The sequence below is a fragment of the Haliotis cracherodii genome, unplaced genomic scaffold, assembly GCF_022045235.1.
Source record: "Haliotis cracherodii isolate W230 unplaced genomic scaffold, xgHalCrac1.p SCAF_7, whole genome shotgun sequence".
Lineage (NCBI taxonomy): Eukaryota > Metazoa > Mollusca > Gastropoda > Lepetellida > Haliotidae > Haliotis > Haliotis cracherodii.
The window spans coordinates 28,072,938-28,096,021 of record NW_027266330.1 but is presented as its reverse complement, the minus strand read 5'-3'; the positions used below and the strand labels follow the sequence as shown (position 1 = coordinate 28,096,021).

The window sequence follows — 23,084 nt, the reverse complement described above, 5'->3', positions numbered from 1 at the left end:
TGAACCTTACCATTATCACGAGGGGATGTTGGAAGTACAGGGCCACGTGGTGTTGTAATTCCTGGTGACATCGTTGTGGTTGCTGCAGGTGTCGTTGTAACGCCGCTACATCCTAGACTAGTGGGGTCAAAGAAACCGGGTGTACACGCCGTGACAATGGTGCGGTTGTCTCGACATGTGTAGTACATGGTGTTGTCGCCAGGGTAACCGGAAGTTGCGCCATTAGGTTGACCAAAGCATGACGGGAAAGGGCACGTGCAGGTTATGTCTGCGACTTTGCAGGTGTTGATCCCGGTGTAGTCGCCTGGTAAACGCAAATATGATTTATGAATTTGACAAATTTACGAAACAAAATTGTTTGCTACCTTAGTCGAAAGACGTATAAACTTAGCAATCATGACTTGTCGGCTAGATATCTGTATAAGGAAATAGGACGTAGCTTTTATGTCAACGATGCGTACATCTCTTTCCACAGTGTTGAATGCTGATGATCACTATGAAACTAGCTTCATCGGACACACTGAAGAACTACCAATGTCCTAATCTCATCTGAAAACCTGCCTGTTCAGACCAGCTTTGGATTCAGCACAAATTTTCATTGTTCTTGGGTCTTTACGAGTTTATGGATTGAAAGGGTTTTATATTCATTCATTCATTCATTCATTATGGGAATATTTGCTTCTTCATTCATTCGCACAATCTTTCATTCATTGAAAGCATATTTGAATAGATCTTAAGCAACCCATGCTTGCTGTAAGAGGTGACTATGCTTGTCCTAAGAGGCGACTAACGGGATCGGGTGGTCAGGCTAATGCATGTCATCGATCCCAATTGCGTGGATCGATGCTCATGATATCAATCACTGGATTGTCTGGTCCAGACACGATTGTTTACAGACCGCCGTTATATGGCTGGAATATTGCTGAGTTTGGCGTTAAACAATAAATGAATAAATAAATAAATAAGTGAGTGAGTGAGTGAGTGAGTGAGTGAGTGAGTGAGTGAGTGAGTGAGTGAGTGAGTGAGTGAGTGAGTGAGTGAGTGAGTGAATAAATAAATAAATTTGCTTCTCCCTCAGTACTCACATCCCCTCACTTTCTCCACCCTCTCGGCACAGTCCACGTCCGTGTATGGCCGGCACACCTTCCCGCTGATAGAGAACTCCTGTGGGTAGACGCACTCGGACATGGCGGTAGGGGGGCTGCCGGTGGGGGAACACTTGTAGTACTGGCCACAGTGTTGGGGGTTGGCCAGTGCCGAGTCAGGATGCAAGCTGCAGAAAGCCTCCAAGGAAGCTGAAACAACAGAGAGAACATTGCCTTGACAATTTATTCTGTCTTGGTTTTGACAGCTTGGCTTTAATAACATATGTGGTGTACATGGGGTTATTTACATATTCATGATACCATGTGTGTTTTTAAGGCGCCTTGAAACCGTGGTTCCTTTGCTTGCGCCTTGAAGATCGGCGGAAAATTGGTTGTTCTCTTGCACTGACGTTTTGTATCATATAAGACATTTCACAGTAGCAATGAGAGTGACATGTTTTAATTGGCTGGACCGTAGACCTGCTCTAAGACCAGGTCTATATGGCAGTACCATTGGATATTATACATACGTATTGCATAGACACGTGACACAAAGTTCAAGAGGCCAAATTGGATGTCTCACATTTAACATATGGGTGTACCTTATTCAAAATCTCAATTTTCTCTCCGTGTTATCGATTTATATTTCTGCAATTGGAAAACAAAGACTGCCTTTCAACGCATAACATAGATTTAGGCTCAATGCTCATGCACAACCTGGCCTCTGTGTCTGTTAGAAGCAGTATCGCAAACTCGCCGGCTTTCGCTTTGCATATTCATAAAAATTATAAATATACCTTGTCATCTGATAACCGCATCAATACTTTCTTGTCGAACATGCTGACAATGTTCATTTGGTCTATATACATGGTTCGATCAATCATAAAAAAATTGGAAGATTCTGTGAAAACAGCTACCGTCAGACCAAAGTATCGAACGTGTCGAGAAGGTGACCGCCATTTTGAACTGCCATTTTGTTTGATTTTTTGTAAGTATTTTTGGGAACGCATGTTAACAGTATAAACATACATTTATTGACATTTATGGACATTTATTGACATTTATGAACATTTATAGACATTTATGGACTTGCAGTGACTACTCACCAATGTTTACAGTAGGAGTGCAGGTCTTTGCCAACAGATCAAACAGTTCCCCTTTAGGACATTGTCCTATGGTGGTGAAGATCCCTCCAGTGCACTCCACGAAGAAGGCCGTCATTTCCTCGCCCACCAAGGGCCATCTGCCGTCAGTCTTCCCTGCACATGAAGGTAGCGTGTCGACACAGGGAGCGCAGCTCTGTCCCACACACTGGTGTTGGAGGTAGTCGCCTGGAAGGTACAGGTACACGTAATGAGTGCAGGTCGGGGGGTGGGGTTGGGGGTTGGGGGGGGGTTGGGGGGGGGGGGCGGTGCTCAGCTGAAATGGGGTTAAGCGTGTTCAAAATTTTTGCACTTACACGTGTATAAAGCACGTGCATACGCGCTCGCGTGCGTGCGTGCGTGTGTGTCTGGCTGCAGTGTTAACGCACTCCAGAAAACAGTATACTGACTCAGGGTAAGGGCAAGTAGAATCAACTTTCGTCGTTTGGCTGGGCGTCGAACCACCGACCGTCCGCTCTCTGGACAGACGCTCTACACACAAGGAACGCGAGGCGGTCTATTCACAAGAAAAACGAGGCGGTCTGTCCACAACACAAGCGAGGCGGTCAGGTCGGGTAAGAAACATCCACTGAGACGCATCACTCCATTAATTCTTTAATTCTCGGTGTATGGTTCCGGTGTATGGACCCAACTATTCGGTCCCGGAATCCACGCACAATAATGGCTTTCCAGCACTGGAATCTGGAGTGAGTGAGTGAGTGAGTGAGTATGGTTTAACGCCGCTTTTAGCAATATTCCAGCAATATCACGACGGGGGACACCAGAAATGGGCTTCACCGATTGTACCCATGTCTGGAATCGAACCCGGGTCTTCGGTGTGACGAGCGAAAGCTTTAACAACTAGGCTACCCGACCGCCGCTCTCTGAATCTGGAGTATTGGTCAACTAGGCACCGCCTACACATGGTACACTCAGATCTACCTACACATTGAGGCTGGTTGACGCCGGTAGTCACATGTGACCCTCTGTCTGTCTTTACAGGTGTTGTCTGTCGGGTCGAACAATTGCGGGAACAGACACTCGCGCACAAACTTGTTGAGGTTCCCTGAAGCCATCACTTTCTGGCAGTCGTAGAACTGAGCGCATTCCCCGGGGTGGGGGATTATCATGGCCGGGTTCTTGGCACAGAACAGCTCCAGGGTTGCTGGAATGTAGATTGGGGTCATTCTGTACTATTTCTTAATTCAAAAAGCAATACTTCGATATTATGAAGCTACAACATGTATTTCATATTCAAATTGTAATTATGCAAGTTTCCATGCCTTCTAGTCTTCTCTACATGTATTATTAGAAACTCTTTATAACTATGATATCTGATCTGTCCATGCTACAAACATGCCAATAATGTCACAATAAATCCATGCACACTCCATGTATGATATTGAAATGTATAATATGATGGAAAATGGATAAAACAAATGTTAAATTCTGTACAGACATGCATCGGGCATTAATATGTTCATTTACTTCCTTTAAATGCTATTGTATAAATTTCGGAATAAATTGTCTGTCTGTCTCTCTGTTTAAATGCTATAGCATCTTTGTCACATTGGACACATGAACTGCTACGCATATCACTGGGTAAACGGGTGTAGCGCTTGTGTTTGGCAAAGCATGTGGGTTAAATAGACATTCGTCAAAGGCTTTTTTGGATGATGGGCAAAACTGTCATTACCCGGATATAATCGAAATGGAAAGGAATATATGAAAGATATTTTGAATAAGATAAATAATGGGACCACCGTGATGAACTACTCCAGCTACATGACGACGTGTCAGCTTGGACTACGGTGAAACACTGGGGCGAACGTGGTGCTCACGAACCAATTATCACGAACCAAGTTCAAGGCGAACTTTTTTTTCGAACCTAGAATCTAAGATCCGGAAGGCGTTGTACAAAACAACCTTAGCGCTACGACTGTCTTAGTCTATGTTAAGGTATGGGAGTCACGTTCACCTTAGTCCTAAGATCGCTTTGTACAACGGCACCCTGGTCACTGACTAGTTCTGCGCTTGATGTGACCCAAAACTTCAAAATATGTCTCATTAATCTTTATGACTGAAAATACACTCAACATTGCTGTAATACCGCTGCCGTGACTCAAACTTTCAACTCACTTCTGAACATATGCCGTGGCTCGTCAACATGACTTGCTTGTGTTAGGCATTCAGCATGGACGGATACAGAGGGGGGTGCGGGGGTGCGCACCCCACCCCCCCACCCCCTTTTTTTTATTTCGAAAAAAATCTTCATTTCTGTATAAATTACCACCAAAGAAAATAAATAGATCTTGATTGTGCGCACACACACACACACACACACACACACACACACACACACACACACACACACCTTTCAAAAAAGCTGTATCCGCCCATGTTCAGTATAAATCTATAACATGATATAACCTTATCACACTGATTAATTCAGACTTATACGACTCGATGTTCATCACACAAACATACCTGTGCTAATTTCAGACCCACATTCTTCCACCATCGGGTCAAATATCTTGCCGCCCAGGCAAACCTTCATGTTGCGGGTCCGTTCCTTGTGGCAGTCCAGGTACTCGGAGGTCAGCGCCTTGCCGGGGTAGATGTTGGGGCCATCGGTGAGACCCACACAGCTCGCCTCACACGGGATGCACTTCTCACGGCCAATGCAGTGGCCAATTACATAGTCGCCTGGAGTGTGGAGTACGGGGTGATTGTGTATTGTCAGTAGGTATATTATACCAATATAAACTGTGATCTTTTATTGCCTATATAAGATAGCTACGTACGCGATCAGTCGCAAAGAACAATGAAGAACGAAGCGTGTTATATTTCACGAAAAAGATTGTTTTATTATGACGTCATTTCCGGTGATTCGAACATGCTCGCAACTTGATTGGACGACTTTTTTTAAGAGGGAAGTGTCTAGTGAGTTGTTCCCCTTAGATGTAGCTGGACAGCGTAGATGAACGCAATGGCCGAACATTCGGGTCCAAAAGTGGGAGAGATATGAAAATAGGTATTGTGAGAAAAAGTACGGATAATCGCCGATCGAGCAAATTGGGAGAATATGCGGGAAATACCAAACTTAACCCCCTTGTTCATAAAATGGACTTGCCCGACATTGCAGAGGTCGGATTCTGTTGAAGGAGTCATCATTATTTAAATACGTGAAAATATTTGTAAAGCTTGAACATTTTATTTACATCTTAGATGGATGTATATAATATTGGTGTATCATATGAGAAATAAACGACGAGTGAGGGGTGTTTCTCGTACAATAAAACACTGCAGGGAGAATAAACCATGAGGGGCGCAACTCGTCGTTTATTTCTTAAATACGCTCAGCTTGCATCCTTAGCTAACGAGGTACGTCTGTTGGAACATGCCATCTTGATATGCCCTAATGGCGAAATCATTACTACCAATGGATCGACGCAAGGCGCTAGATGGTTAACAGGCACAATGCAGCTCATCTTACCGGGTACCCATCCACTGCTAGGTGAACATGGGCATATTTCAAACAAATCACTGCCTGCGGAGACACCCCATGAAACACATACTTCCGTGTGGGGCAGGACCGAAGCCCTAGAAACACTCAGGATTCAAGCTGCCGAACGCCGTAACCCATCCACCTACTCTCCGCGACTTGATTTGTAACTGTACGCTGTACACATTACCACGTGCTACATGCCACCACGTGTTGAAAAAAAAAATCATAGTACAGATTATCATTCCCCTCAACATCTGATCTGATTCAAAAGGTTCCTCAAAACGAGTTATTGGATTATTCGACACAGGATTTGGCAGTGTAACAAGTGACCCCGGAGACATTAACACGCACGTATATTTGCTACTCTGAAATACTCCAGAATCTTATTGACAATGTCTGTGTGGAAATGTTCCTGGTGTCCTAACATTGGCCTACACAGTTTCCTGATATAGACTCGGTCTGTGGTTAGTGGGCCGATATGTGCCCCTTTTCACTGCCAAGACCTTATATCCCCGCATCAGATTATCTCAGAATGTCCTGGGACGCTATACACCAGTTATCATTATCGGGGTCTGCATACTCTAGGATACATTGTTCCTGCGGACTTTGATTTCGTATGACTTGTCTTTTCTGTTTTTGTTTTTAAAACGCCGCAATATTCCAACTATTTGACGGCGGTCTGTAAAGAATCAAGTCTGAACCAAACAATCCAGTGATTGACATCTTGAGTAATGATCCACGCAGTTGTGACAGATGACATGCAATCAACCATGTCACCACCTGATCTCTTTAGTCAACTCGACCGCCTCCGTGGTCTAGTGGTAGAGCGTCCGCCCGGAGAGCGGAAGGTCCAGGGTTCGATCCCGGGCCGCGTCATACAAAAAGACGTTAAAAGATTGTACTTGTTGTTACCCTGTCTGGCGCTCGGCATTAAGGGGCTAAAACAAGGACTGGTCGGCTCGGAGTCAGTATACTGTGTCTGAGTGGGGTATTCGTGTTAAACTGCGGCATGGTATCTCAGTGAGCTAGCACTATAAATCGGCATCAGTCTGGACTAGTATAAGCAGCCACACAAACACACACACGTACATGCACGTCGCTATATAAGTGCAATAATCTTGGACGCGACGTTAAACCCAATTTCACCTCACCTCACCTTTAGTCAACTCTTGCGGCCAGCATTGGTTTGACATACTGTGGCCTCTATGACACAGGGAGCCTGTGAAGATCCGGGGTAGAATAGGTCTTCAGCAACCCATGCTTGCCGTGAAAGGCGACTATGCTTGTCGTAAGAGGCGACTAACGGGATTGGGTGGTCAGGCTCATTGACTTGGTTGATGCAACTCATCGATCCCAATTGCGTGGATCGATGCTTATGATGTCAATCCAAATTGTCAGGTCCAAACTTGATTACTTACAGACCGTCGTCATATAGCTGGAATATTGCAGAGTTTGGCGTTAAACAACAAAAAAACAAAAAAACTTACAGGGTGCCTTGGGTTCGGATCTGAGGCCGCACATGACACCGGGGTAGAACTTGCACATACGTGCCACGGGGTCGAACAGGAACAGGTAGGGGCACTCGTCCTGGTACTCCTCCAGGGTGGAGTTGGGGCGGGCGGCGATGTTGCTGCAGTTGTAGAACAAGGAACACGACTCCGGGGACGCGAACGTTGTTATCGCCGTCGAGTTGCGTTGGCAATAGGTAGCTATAGATGCTGAAAGGCAGTAATATACTTGATGTAATATACAAGACCGTGAACACTCCTCAAATAAGAGATACTCCCCATGTTTTAATACTAATTGTATAATCGAAAGCATATATTCAATCTTTAAGTAAACAGTAGCACGACTTGGGGAATGTGTAATATTAGCTTGGAGCTTCATTGACAGGAGTGGAGGATAGATGCTGAATGGCAGTTATATTTCATGTGAGATGCAAGACAGTGTCTGCTGATACTAGCAATTTTCAAATCATAAAAAATACTTATGTTTGATTTGTTTGTTTGTTGTTTAACGCCACACTCAGCAATATTCCAGCTATATGACGGCGGTCTGTAAATAATCGAGTCTGGACCAGACAATCCAGTGATTGACGTCATGAGCATCGATCCACGCAATTGGGTTACGATGACATGCATCAACCATGAAACATCATGATTTTTCGCATATCGATATGATTTCATACTGCTGAAAGCCGCCAAGTGCTGAGATGTTCCTAGATGTTGTTATAGTGCTTCGTCCATTAGTGAGTGAGTGAGGTGGGTGTGACACCACCTTGAACAGTATTTCCAGTTAAACCGCATGTGGGAAAAAAAGCATATGTAGGACGAATCGGGATTCGAACCCGATACATATTACTGGCACGCCAAAGGGATGCACAGAGAATCACAGCGACTTATATACATGGAAAGAGTACTAATTATTAAGAAATGCAAGAAATTCAGTTCTAATTTATCATCCTACTTACGTTTATAGTTGATGGTGCACAGCCGGGCTATAGGATCAAATACCTCCCCTGGACCTTTACACTGCTTGACCGTCTCGACCAAACCACCCTTACAGACAACGTACTCAACGTCAAAGGGTTGAGTGGAGTAGCCATGTTCTCCGTCAGGAAGACCGGTACACACAGGGCGACCACACTCCAGATGGTAGGAACCTGTACATATACATAGAGACTACAGACCAGTACACACAGGGCGACCACACTCCAGATGGTAGGAACCTACACATATACATAGAGACTACAGACCGGTACACACAGGGCGACCACACTCCAGATGGTAGGAACCTGTACATATACATAGAGACTACAGGCCGGTACACACTGGGCGACCACACTCCAGATGGTAGGAACCTGTACATATACATAGAGACTACAGACCGGTACACACAGGGCGACCACACTCCAGATGGTAGGAACCTGTACATATACATAGAGACTACAGGCCGGTACACACTGGGCGACCACACTCCAGATGGTAGGAACCTGTACATATACATAGAGACTACAGACCGGTACACACAGGGCGACCACACTCCAGATGGTAGGAACCTGTACATATACATACAGACTACAGACCGGTACACACAGGGCGACCACACTCCAGATGGTAGGAACCTGTACATATACATACAGACTACAGACCGGTACACACAGGGCGACCACACTCCAGATGGTAGGAACCTGTACATATACATAGAGACTACAGACCGGTACACACAGGGCGACCACACTCCAGATGGTAGGAACCTGTACATATACATAGAGACTACAGACCGGTACACACAGGGCGACCACACTCCAGATGGTAGGAACCTGTACATATACATACAGACTACAGACCGGTACACACAGGGCGACCACACTCCAGATGGTAGGAACCTGTACATATACATAGAGACTACAGACCGGTACACACAGGGCGATCACACTCCAGATGGTAGGAACCTGTACATATACATACAGACTACAGACCGGTACACACAGGGCGACCACACTCCAGATGGTAGGAACCTGCACATATACATAGAGACTACAGACCGGTACACACAGGGCGACCACACTCCAGATGGTAGGAACCTGTACATATACATAGAGACTACAGACCGGTACACACAGGGCGACCACACTCCAGATGGTAGGAACCTGTACATATACATAGAGACTACAGACCGGTACACACAGGGCGACCACACTCCAGATGGTAGGAACCTGTACATATACATAGAGACTACAGACCGGTACACACAGGGCGACCACACTCCAGATGGTAGGAACCTGTACATATACATAGAGACTACAGACCGGTACACACAGGGCGACCACACTCCAGATGGTAGGAACCTGTACATATACATAGAGACTACAGACCGGTACACACAGGGAGACCACACTCCAGATGGTAGGAACCTGTACATATACATAGAGACTACAGACCGGTACACACAGGGCGACCACACTCCAGATGGTAGGAACCTGTACATATACATAGAGACTACAGACCGGTACACACTGGGCGACCACACTCCAGATGGTAGGAACCTGTACATATACATAGAGACTACAGACCGGTACACACAGGGCGACCACACTCCAGATGGTAGGAACCTGTACATATACATAGAGACTACAGACCGGTACACACAGGGCGACCACACTCCAGATGGTAGGAACCTGCACATATACATAGAGACTACAGACCGGTACACACAGGGCGACCACACTCCAGATGGTAGGAACCTGTACATATACATAGAGACTACAGACCGGTACACACAGGGCGACCACACTCCAGATGGTAGGAACCTGCACATATACATAGAGACTACAGACCGGTACACACAGGGCGACCACACTCCAGATGGTAGGAACCTGTACATATACATAGAGACTACAGACCGGTACACACAGGGCGACCACACTCCAGATGGTAGGAACCTGTACATATACATACAGACTACAGACCGGTACACACAGGGCGACCACACTCCAGATGGTAGGAACCTGTACATATACATAGAGACTACAGACCGGTACACACAGGGCGACCACACTCCAGATGGTAGGAACCTGTACATATACATAGAGACTACAGACGGGTACACACAGGGCGACCACACTCCAGATGGTAGGAACCTGTACATATACATAGAGACTACAGACCAGTACACACAGGGCGACCACACTCCAGATGGTAGGAACCTGTACATATACATAGAGACTACAGACCGGTACACACAGGGCGACCACACTCCAGATGGTAGGAACCTGTACATATACATAGAGACTACAGACCGGTACACACAGGGCGACCACACTCCAGATGGTAGTAACCTGTACATATACATACAGACTACAGACCGGTACACACAGGGCGACCACACTCCAGATGGTAGGAACCTGTACATATACATAGAGACTACAGACCGGTACACACAGGGCGACCACACTCCAGATGGTAGGAACCTGTACATATACATAAAGACTACAGACCTGTACACACAGGGCGACCACACTCCAGATGGTAGGAACCTGTACATATACATAGAGACTACAGACCGGTACACACAGAGCGACCACACTCCAGATGGTAGGAACCTACACACATAGAGACTACAGACGGGTACACACAGGGCGACCACACTCCAGATGGTAGGAACCTGTACATATACATAGAGACTACAGACCGGTACACACAGGGCGACCACACTCCAGATGGTAGGAACCTGTACATATACATACAGACTACAGACCGGTACACACAGGGCGACCACACTCCAGATGGTAGGAACCTGTACATATACATACAGACTACAGACGGGGACACACAGGGCGACCACACTCCAGATGGTAGGAACCTGTACACATATACATAGAGACTACAGACCGGTACACACTGGGCGATCACACTCCAGATGGTAGGAACCTGCACATATACATATAGACTACAGGCCGGTACACACAGGGCGATCACACTCCAGATGGTAGGAACCTGTACATATACATAGAGACTACAGACGGGGGCACACAGGGCGACCACACTCCAGATGGTAGGAACCTACACATATACATACAGACTACAGGCCGGTACACACAGGGCGACCACACTCCAGATGGTAGGAACCTGTACATATACATAGAGACTACAGACCGGTACACACAGGGCGACCACACTCCAGATGGTAGGAACCTGTACATATACATACAGACTACAGACCGGTACACACTGGGTGACCACACTCCAGATGGTAGGAACCTGTACATATACATACAGACTACAGACCGGTACACACTGGGTGACCACACTCCAGATGGTAGGAACCTGTACATATACATACAGACTACAGACCGGTACACACTGGGTGACCACACTCCAGATGGTAGGAACCTACACATATACATAGAGACAACAGACCGGTACACACTGGGCGACCACACTCCAGATGGTAGGAACCTGTACATATACATACAGACTACAGACCGGTACACACTGGGTGACCACACTCCAGATGGTAGGAACCTGTACATATACATACAGACTACAGACCGGTACACACAGGGTGACCACACTCCAGATGGTAGGAACCTGCACACAGGTAACGATAACCAGGTTTTGTAAATGCTATTATTTGAAAAACGGTTATTTACTTAGTGGAGGGCAACTTCCGACAGCAACTATTCATTACTCACACTGGTCGAGCGGTGTTGGGGCTTGGCAGGTGACGTTGGGGTTGGTGTTGGGGTCGATGCACGTTTTGGTGTCGCTGTCATAAAGCTGGGGGAAGGGACACTCATCTTCATACTGCAGCAGTCCATCAATAGGGATGGTCCTGTTACAGTTATAGAACATGGCACAACTCTCTGGATGAGGGAACGTCAGACTGGAGTGGAAAGGACAGGTTGCGTTGGCCACATCTGCAAGATGAGCAAGAAAGACATGAATTGAAGCATAAAACACACCACAGAATAGGTATGCAGTGGTGTAAGTCATCACCAAGAGGACATTTTACGATGCAGTTGTTTGAACCTTACGCTCGTCTTGTACTTAAACAATGATGCCACATTCTGTTATATCAGGCTTTATTTGAACCACACTTTACAGATCACTTTCTTCTCATGAAAACGGGGCGGTCGGGTAGCGTAGTGGTTAAAGCGTTCACTCGTCACGTCGAAGATCTAGGTTCGATTCCCGGCATGGGTACAATGTGTGAAGCCATTTCTGGTGTCCCCGGTCGTGATATTGATGGAATATTGCTAAAAGCGGTGTAAAACCATAATCTCTCACTCACTCACTTTCGTGAAAGCAATAACGTTTCAAGAAATTCCATCTCTCCCAGCCTTCATTATAGATATATTTCAGGCCATGCCTTTTAAGCCGTAAGAAGGTACATCGATCAGCATATCAACTTGATAGCATGATGTTATCCCAACTAGAGCCCAAGTTTGAGATTTCGGTGGTTGTAACTTTTCAACTTGAATGAAGTAACTTAAAATTTCTATCCTATCAAATCCAGCGCGAAACAAAGGCTATTATTATAATGTTCTGCAAAAATGTATTCATAATATTGCGAAAAATGTCTTCCTGTTATATCATCCGTATTATTGAAGTTATGCGGCTTTGCTCTTCTTATATTATTATACATATTATATAAGATAGCTACGCCATAAATCGCAAAGAACAATGAAGAAGGAAGCGTGGTTTATTTCACGATAAAAAATGAGCTCACAGCTTGATGACGTCGTAAATTGGACTACGCTATTTTTGAGAGGGAAGTGTCTCGTAGGTCGTTCCCCATAGATGTAGCTGGGCAAAGCAGATGAACGCAATGGCCGAACGATTGCATCCAAACGTGGGAGAGATATAAAGGTATTGGGGGAAAAGGTACAGATAATAGGGTAACTATTTTTAAAGCTTGTACATTTTATTAAGATCCTTCAAGAGGCTGTGAAAATTGTCGATATCTCATATAAGAAATAAATTACTCGTGGCCGTTCTTTATCGTACAATATAACACTGCGTGGAGAATAAACCATTCGGGGCTGCACCCGAATACTGCAGAGTGCGGTGTTAAACAACAAACAACAAAAAGCATTATATTCAATCATCAAATTGCATACCTCTTAAATTTTTACAGTTCCTGTTATCTCCAGAACAGCTGACAGCTCCATCAAAGAACTGATTGGGTGGACACGTTTGCCAGTAGGCTGTTGTGTCAATACATTGCAAAAAGCCTGTACAGTCAAAGTCTACAGCCTTAATACCGGTGCCCCCACAGAGGAAGTTATATCGGGGATAGATGCCTCTCGCTAATGTGTTGACCTCGGTGATGCAGCAGAGCAGTAGCGTTGATACTAGTAGGGACTTCATTCTGAAACAACAGGACAAGATTGCATACAGTGAAACCTCATTTATCCGGAACCCTCTAATTCCGGAAACCTCGCATTCTCGAACTTTCTTATATCGGACAATTTCACCGAGTAAGTTTTCAATGTCCTTTTATTTTATTTTGTTTTACATTTGTCGAGGGATGTGAAATTGATTAAAGCAGAGGATATAATTTGCAAAACCGGACATGATATTTATTTATGTAAATAAATGATTATTTCAAATTCATTTATTTGTTGCATAAAATATGTATACTTTTTTGTTGTTCATCTGTTAATATTATATACCCTTATCAATTAGTTTCCACTCGTTACTTAAATGTTGTACTGCACTTGTGATTCCGGGTTAGAATAAAGGTCCAGTATTTCGTATTGAGATTTTTTTCTTGCACTTAATTATGATAAAAAAATGATGTTTATGGTTTCTAAAAATCAATTCTACTGATACACTGAAAACAGCCCGTTGGGTTTCCGGGGTGGAATTGTTTATTGCAACCAATGCTTGGGGACGACTAACGTGATCGGGTGGTCAGGCTGGCTGACTTGGTTGATGCATGTCATCGTATCCCAACTGCGTGGATCGATGCTCCACATGTCTATCACTGGATTGTCTGATCCAGATTCGAATATTTACAGACCGCCTTCATACAGCTGGAATATTGTTGAGTGTGGGGTTCAACAAACTATCTAATAGTGCATTGTGGGTTAGCCCTGCGGTCACAGTGTTCGCTCGTCCTGGGAGAACCCGGGTTGGATTTTCATATGGATTTAATATGTGAAGCCCAATCTTGGTGATCCCCGGGGTGGAGTATTTCTAAAAGTAGCATCAATCAATTCTCACGTATACTCACCCTATACATCGTCACATTTTTCACATGCACACAATTCATTAAACTGATAGCTACAAAACAAAAGTAATTCACACGCACTAGAATACAATGAGGCAAAGGTGTCTTCAAACGTCATTTGATTGATACGCGCACTAAACTACACCCCAATTGATGGGATGAAAAGGTTCTATGCGGTGGTCGGTGAGGATCAGAAATCGTGTTGAGTCGCACCTCCCTCCAGGCAGTATAGGCAGTTTACCTAGTTACTGTTTCAGTGTGTTGTAAATGACATAGATAAAACTGTCAAGCGGATCACGCGTGCACGCTGAAAATGGGATACATTTCCCCGTTGATACAATACGCTGTGACCCCGTAGGAATTCCAAGGTAGAATTGGTCTCCAGTAACCTACGCTTAACTGGAATTACGGCTCTCTGGCTTTGCCATTTTCTGCGGAATCCTGCATGAACTTGTCCCCAGTAACCTATGCTTTTCATAATAGTCAACTTAACTGGAAATACGGCTCTCTGGCTTTGCTATTTTCTGCGGAATCCGGCATGAACTTGTCCCCAGTAACCTATGCTTATTATAATAGTCAACTTAACTGGAAATACGGCTCTCTGACTTTGCTATTTTTTGCGGAATCCGGCATGAACTTGTCCTCAGTAACCTAGGCTTATTATAATAGTCAACTTAACTGGAAATACGGCTCTCTGGCTTAGCTATTTTCTGCGGAATCCGGCATGAATTTGTCCCCAGTAACCTATTCTTATTGTAATAGTCAACTTAACTGGAAATACGGCTCTCTGGCTTTGCTATGAATCCGGGATAGAACTTTTCCCAAGTGACCTATGGTTTATGATCGGCTAGACTGGATCTGGGGATCAGACTTTGTAACTTTGCTTTCATGTCGATCCCCGTGACTCCAAGCGGAGTCTGAGGTAGAATTGGTCCTCCGTTACCTGTTTGTAATAGTGGACAAACATGGATCGGGGCATCATATGCTGTGATATTTTCGTGCTGTCGTTGCTCAACGGCGTGGATCGTTGTCATATTTTGTCTACATGTGAGTGAGTGAGTGAGTGAGTGAGTTAGTGAGTGAGTGAGTGAGTGAGTGAGTGAGTGAGTGAGTGAGTGAGTGAGGTTTTACGCCGCTTTTAGAAATATTCTAGCAATATCACGGCGGGCCTAATTGAAACACAGTTAAACACGGACTGACGTGATATAGCTGAAACAGTACCGACTGCGATGTTATATAACACCCACTTCACTGAATAAGCCGTGTTTATATAAAATGCTAATTAATACAACACCAACTTCAATCAATACGCCGTGTATGGAAAGCAGATTCAAGTAAATACAACACTCACCTCACTCAATACGCCGTGTATGGAAAAAACAGATGCTAGTTCACACAAAACTCGCTTCACTCAATACGCCGTGTATAGAAAACAGATTCAAGTTAATACAACATTCACTTCACTCAATACGCCGTGTATGGAAAACAAATTCAAGTTAATACAACACTCACTTCACTCAATACGCCGTGTATGGAATACAGATTCAAGTAAACACAAAACTCAATTCACTCAATACGACGTGTATGGAAAACAGATTCAAGTTAATACAGCATTCACTTCACTCAATACGACGTGTATGGAAAACAGATTCAAGTAAACACAAAACTCAATTCACTCAATACGACGTGTATGGAAAACAGATTCAAGTTAATACAACATTCACTTCACTCAATACGACGTGTATAGAAAACAGATTCAAGTTAATACAACATTCACTTCACTCAATACGACGTGTATGGAAAACAGATTCAAGTAAACACAAAACTCACTTCACTAAATACGACGTGTATGGAAAACAAATTCAAGTTAATGCAACACTCAATGCAAAGTTCACCAAGGAAGAAATACTAAGTCCGCCAATACACCAAGATTGAACTTCTAACTTCGACAAGGGCAGAGTTGAATCAGCCATACATTCTCACAGAGATATGTTTCGGTAAGTTCAACATGCGGAGCTAATGGTTTGCATACGTCATTGTCAAGTTATATCAAAGACTCGGTCCTAAGTGAGAGAAATATATATAAAGACAATGCCTGAAGGGCAGTATATCCCTGTCACATAAAAGGAATCTAAGCAAGAAGGACACGACCAATTTGTTAAAGTTCACTTTTAATTATGCTCAGATTGACATAATTGCAAGGGATGGGAGCGCTTCACTAGTTCAGTGTCGCATAACAATCGCAATTCCTTAAGTATCTAAAAGGTTTACTTGTCAACCGTTTACTCAGATGCTTAAAGCAGGTAAAGGAGTAAACTGGTCTTTTGGCCTTACATTCGATAAAAGCAGATTTTCAGGAATTATTTAGTTGAAGCACGTCATCTTTAATCATATACCTCTATTCTTTGATAGTCTTTTAATAGTTGTGAAAACATGACGTCGGGAAACCTTTTATGGATAATTTCTTTTTAATTTGTAACGGCGTTTCATGGCTAGTTCTTGCTCTTTCACCAGATGGATGTACCTCCCAGCCTCATGTAACTCTTACCATTAACACCATCACTATGGCAGGTTAAACTCTTACAATTAACAACATCATTATGGTAGGTTAAACTCTTACAATTAACAACATCACTATTGGAGGTTAAACTCTTACCATTAACAACATCACCATGGTAGGTTAAACTCTTACAATTAACAACGTCACTATGGTCGGTTAAACTCTTACCATTAACAACATCAATATGGTAGGTTAAACTCTTACAATTAACAACGTCACTATGGTAGATTAAACTCTTACCATTAACAACATCACTATGGTAGGTTAAACTCTTACAATTAACAACATCACTATTGTAGGTTAAACTCTTACCATTAACAACATCACTATGGTAGGTTAAACTCTTACAATTAACAACATCACTATGGCAGGTTAAACTCTTACCATTAACAACATCACCATGGTAGGTTAAACTCTTACCATTAACAACACCACTATGGTAGGTTAAACTCTTACCATTAACACCATCACTATGGAAGGTTAAACTCTTACCATTAACAACATCACTATGGTCGGTTAAACTCTTACCATTAACAACATCACTATGGTAGGTTAAACTCTTACCATTAACAACATCAATATGGTAGGTTAAACTCTTACCATTAACAACATCCCCATGGTAGGTTAAACTCTTACCATTAACAACATCACTATGGTAGGTTAAATGAGATGTTAATAAAAGCGGTGGGTTTCACCAAAGTGGTAAATGTCTGAGACCTGCATCACTTCTGGTTTTCCTTCCACATTAAGCTGACACGCCGTGATATAACTGGAATACTGTTCAAAGCTGCTTTAAACTCAACTCACTCACTCACTCACTCACAATCTTAAGTTAATTACGATTCATAAAACTTAATAAGTTTAACGTTTTACCCTGTTCAATAACACACATACCGATAAATGTCCGTGTTTAAGTTAACTACGGTTACAAACTATAAAATGATTGCTAATATATGTTTAACCATACAGGTATTGTTAACAAAACGATTCACTACATATAACACATTAATGCCGTGGTCTAAATGGACAGGGCGTCTGCCTGGAGAGCGGAAGGTCGGGGGTTCGATCCCCGGCCACGTCATTACAAAACGTTAAAAGATGGTACTTGTTGTTACCCTGCCCAGTGTTCGGTGTTAATGGGACGACATAAGGACTGGTCCGCTAGGAGCCAGTATATTGTGTGTGAGTGAGGTATCAATGTTAAAACTGCGTCATGGGGGCCGCACAATACAACCGGCAGTAGTCCAACTAGTACAAGTACACACACGCACCCGCACACGCACACGCACCCCCACACGCACACGCACACGAACACGTACACGCACACACACGCGCACGCGCACACGCACACGCACACGAACACGCACACGCACACGCGCTATATAAGCGCAATAATCTTGAACTTGACGTTAAACCCCCTTTTACCCCACCTCACTTATAAACCCGTGAAGAATCGGGGTAGAATAGGTCTTCAGCAACCCATGCTTGCCGTAAAAGGCGACTATGCTTGTCGTAAGAGGCGACTAACGGGATCGGGTGGTCAGGCTCGCTGACTTGGTTGATGCATGTCATCGTATCCCAACTGCGTGGATCGATGCTCATGATATCAATCACTGGATTGTCTGGACCAGATTCGATTATTTACAGACTGCCGTCATATAGCTGGAATATTGCTGAGTGCGGCGTTAAACAACAAACCAACCAACCAACCACCTCACTTATAAATATAGCAGAAACACTGTATATTGTGGGCCCATTTGTTGCATGAGGTGGACGTGGTGGGTTGAAAGGGCGTCATGGTGACGTCACTGAAGCAGACACATGAGATGCATGCTTACATGTGACAGAGACAGACATATCTACATACTTGCCGTGTCGTGTGGGCTGTAATCACATTAATATGGCCCCTTGCTCATGATAATACACGAAATCTACATCTCTATTTCACAGGCTGTCAATCAAGATGACATATGTTTCTCAGAAAACTGTTTTGTTTATTTTCTTTACTTTCAAGGGCAAAACATTACTGTTTGTGGATGGGCTGAGCTGCTAGAGAACTAGCGAAACAATTTAAATGGGATCAGCAAGGTTAAGGGTGTTTATACCTGAGAAGGGCACAGGTGTTCATATACTGATGGTAATGAATAAGGGAACGGATAGAAAGGAAGGACTTGTTTGCAAAACGTCCCGTAAAATCTAAATACATGGAGGCGTTTTAGAACACAACATACAGACATTCATTCAAACACCAGTTCATTAATTGTCTAAGCTTGTGGACATGATATTGTTGAATTAGTGAGTGAGTAAGTGGGTGGGTGGGTGGGTGAGTGAGCGAGCGAGCGGTAGGATGGGTGAGTGAGTGAGTGAGTGAGTGAGTGAGTTGGACATAAGGCCGCATTGATCAATATTTCGGTTATATTATATCCTGTGTATGAGTGAGTGAGGTTTGACGCCGCTTTGGGCAATATTCAAGCAATATCACGGCGGGGGACACCAAAAATTGGCTTCACACATTGTATCATATCCTGCAATTCTGATGTGGCAGAAAAGCCCGAGGTGATGCAGGTCTTAGACGGTAACCACTTTGTTTTGTCAATTTGAGGTTGTGAAAGTAGGGATGTGTTTTAAGAACAAAGTGTAAATGTCGACTCGCGAATAAGTACCACATGGACTCCAACAGTTACTCGTATATTCTGCATAACCAAATCTGGGATTCGAACCCACAATCACTGGTTTCTGGACCAGCGAATTGCGGCGTCTCAGACGACTGGGCCACCTATGCTCTACGATGTAAATATCTCCCTGAATAATCAAAGGTTGTAAGGTAGAGAGGTTATCGTGGTGGCTCGTCACGTGGTCAGGTTGTCGTGGGAATGCGTGGGATGCATTCATGGTGTGGCCGCCGTCATGTCGCTGACGAAAGGACCATACTCACTTACATCTACTGGACACTAAACTTATCTGTTGTAGTAAAACCATATATGATTTGTAAGAAGTAAAACGTGTGAAACACGTACACTATATGTCAACCTTATACAATACTTTTGTTTTCTTTTTTGGCTGTTCATTTATATCAATTAACAAAACACACACCTGTTGTTGTATATAAAATACATACAGTGAATTCAATGCTCAAAATAATATCTATCATGCAAACAGTATAGTCTTTCAAATGCCACATGTATGGATTTCTGTTGTACGTTGTTCATTTTCTTTAACGACAGTAAGTATTAAAATGTGTCAGTATTGAAATTTTAAGTTTAAGAATGTTAAATATTTAAAAAACCTTTTATTCTACCTTATGCAATACTGACACTATTTTGATAGTACCATCACTAAACCGTTTATCATGATGGGAGACGGAATTGGAAGACAAACATACTGTGTTTTCAATGTAGAGCTAGGTTACCTGTAGATTTAACCGCGCTAAATTGAATTTGGAACAGAACGCGCATTATTGTGATTGAATACCTCTCGTTGACCAATCAGTATGGAGCCTTTTCCACATTCATGGCAGAATTGCATTTAATAGGCTGCACTCAGTCTGGCTTTCTAAACTGGCAAGCACTTTTACAGGTATGATACACTTTGGATCATTAAACTTAGTAATACTAAAAAAAGAGACCCGTGAAGATCCGGGGTACAATAGGTCTTCAGCAACACATGCTTGCCGTAAAAGGCTTTGGATGGTCGGTCAAATAGCTGGAATATTGCTACGTGCGGCGTTAAACAACAAACAATACACAAATATTTACTTGCATAAACATTGAAAACAATACTTGCATTGAGAGTATATCGAAAACATGTATTCATCTCAGCAAATGGAGAAGCACGTTTCCTTACGTTAAACAGAAGCAGATTGTATGGGTGTATTCAATGGTTGTACAGTTGTATTGGTCATGGTTGTATGTACGCTGACTGCGGTGACGGTGACGGTGACGGTGACGTGAGGTGACGACACAGATGATGGATGTTAGCCTATGCTCCGCCTCAGGTTTATTGTCTCGTTATGCATATTACATGTCACGACTGAACGTCCATCTTGTTCACACGCTCGGGTGAGGCGTGGCCCCCACGTGGTGTAGGTGCAGGAAAGATGAATTAAAGAGTATAGTACATTTTGATTTATTATATTGTATAATATAATTATAATCATTATTTGGGAAAATATGGGCTTATGGAAAAAAAACCTAATTGTAATCCTCGGAGATTTATGGAATACTGTAAGGGACATTCTCGCGATCTCGCATTCTCGCGATCTCGACCTTTGGAAACGAGGTAAATATGCCCAAAACACAAGATTACCCAGCCATAGATTACTTTGTACAAACTGTCCAAGGAATGAGTTATGGTGACATAGACATAATCAAATGTAACAACAGTTCTTTAAGTTTTCTATTTCATAAAAAAAAAACTTTGATTATTTCTTTTGCCCCTCAGTCAATATTCTGAAAGGGCGATCGAAAAATACCCTGTCTGTTACAAAACTCCCAGTTGAGTTCTAGTAGTGGGTCTGAGCGGCGTTAAAACTCACTCACTCTTGGCAGTTGTCGTGGTCATGAAATATTACGATGATTTTACATAACCAACATAACATTTCTTGTGTGAGTGAATGGTTGGTAACAACAAATAAATGAAGTTATATTCCAGAATATAATTGTGATATAAGGCCATCACGCTGTGTTGAAAACAAACAACTTGTTTTGTTGAGAGCACCTGATTCATACATGTTTCGTACATATAGTATATACTAGTAGTATGTTATAGTATCCCCTGTGATCATCCTCATTACGCAATGTTGTTTCTTCTGTGTTGATTTTTCCATCACAAGGGATACTTATTTCAAATCATCATCTATTACGGATCTTTATAATAGTATCCTAGTAAACTACAATATTATTACTTCATTATGTGGCTGGTACCTTGTTGGTTAAGTTTTCATGACACATACATGCCATGAGCACGAATGATTAGCCTACGATTGTGTGTGTGATATGGTTCATTTCGTTATACTCCAATTAGACAACGACAACGAGTTGCACTGAACTATTGGCATGGCAACATACTATAACAACTATATTTAACCAATTTGGACGGCATCAGTCAAGTTTATATCAGTTTATATTTCAAGTACATCTACGCGAATCTACATGATGTGTAACGGTAGTCAGTCAGATATGGTAATAAGATATATTAATAGCGCTTTATTGTTTCTTCTCATTAGTGGTGAGTATTGTTTTTAGCTCCCTTGGGGTATGGAGCGAGTACCATGCCCAGTGAGAAAAGCCTTTGTTTATCCGCATTCCGTCAAGATGTTTTACGGATTTCAGGGAATTGGACAACTGTGAGTTCTCTATATTAGAAATTCTGTAAAATAAACATCATGAATATTCAGTTTCTCCGTTCAGAGTTTTCGAAAACATTATATGATGTATGTACTCGATCAAATGTGTCAGTGTTAATGGCGGAGCTTTTACCATAAAGATACACAGACTCTGAATTATAGACACCACATGTCAAAATTTAATTTGGTGAGAAGTGTTAATGAAATGGGAGAAAAATGGTCCAGAGGTTTGTGTGAAACCCCCGCTACCAATAAACTTGACGAAATTATATGCAATGCATAGACGGACTTCTGACGGAGGTTAACGTTGTCTATTGACGTACTTGGGTCTTTGAGAACACACTAAGCTTGACTGTTTGAACGCCCATGAATGTTTTGATAAAAGGAACAACTGTTTTGCTCTTAAATGAAAGAAGTGTTACTATTTCTGAGGTAATGTGGTGAAATGGAGAGTAAAGTCGCGTACACGATTAACGTTCTTATATGGTGACGTGCATGCATCCGAGTCGACCAGTCTTTGTTTAATACCCTTAAGGTCCGAGCGCCAGGCAGGGTAACAACAAGTACCATCTTTTAACGTATTTTTTGGTATATCTCCTACCTCAAGTAAAATATATATCTGATGTTTTGAATTTAGAAAACAATATGGCCTGATAAGGAATCTTTGTGGCCACCAGATGTGGATTATTGTAGAAAAAAATATTAT

General features: G+C 43.0%; 1 protein-coding gene across 1 annotated transcript in view; it reads right to left on the bottom strand.

The window, feature by feature from the left end:
• Positions 1 to 23,084, bottom strand: part of LOC139448275 (uncharacterized) — a 62,578-nt gene that overhangs the window by 22,985 nt on the left and 16,509 nt on the right. The window contains exons 2-10 of the mRNA XM_071229809.1: positions 13,360 to 13,610; positions 11,932 to 12,156; positions 8,206 to 8,397; positions 7,223 to 7,453; positions 4,715 to 4,933; positions 3,174 to 3,392; positions 2,192 to 2,416; positions 1,086 to 1,295; positions 11 to 304 (exon numbers count right to left, since the gene is read on the bottom strand). Of these exons, the coding sequence (XP_071085910.1) occupies positions 11 to 304; positions 1,086 to 1,295; positions 2,192 to 2,416; positions 3,174 to 3,392; positions 4,715 to 4,933; positions 7,223 to 7,453; positions 8,206 to 8,397; positions 11,932 to 12,156; positions 13,360 to 13,609 (2,065 nt within the window). The 5' untranslated portion in view covers position 13,610. The remainder of the gene's footprint in view (positions 1 to 10; positions 305 to 1,085; positions 1,296 to 2,191; positions 2,417 to 3,173; positions 3,393 to 4,714; positions 4,934 to 7,222; positions 7,454 to 8,205; positions 8,398 to 11,931; positions 12,157 to 13,359; positions 13,611 to 23,084) is intronic.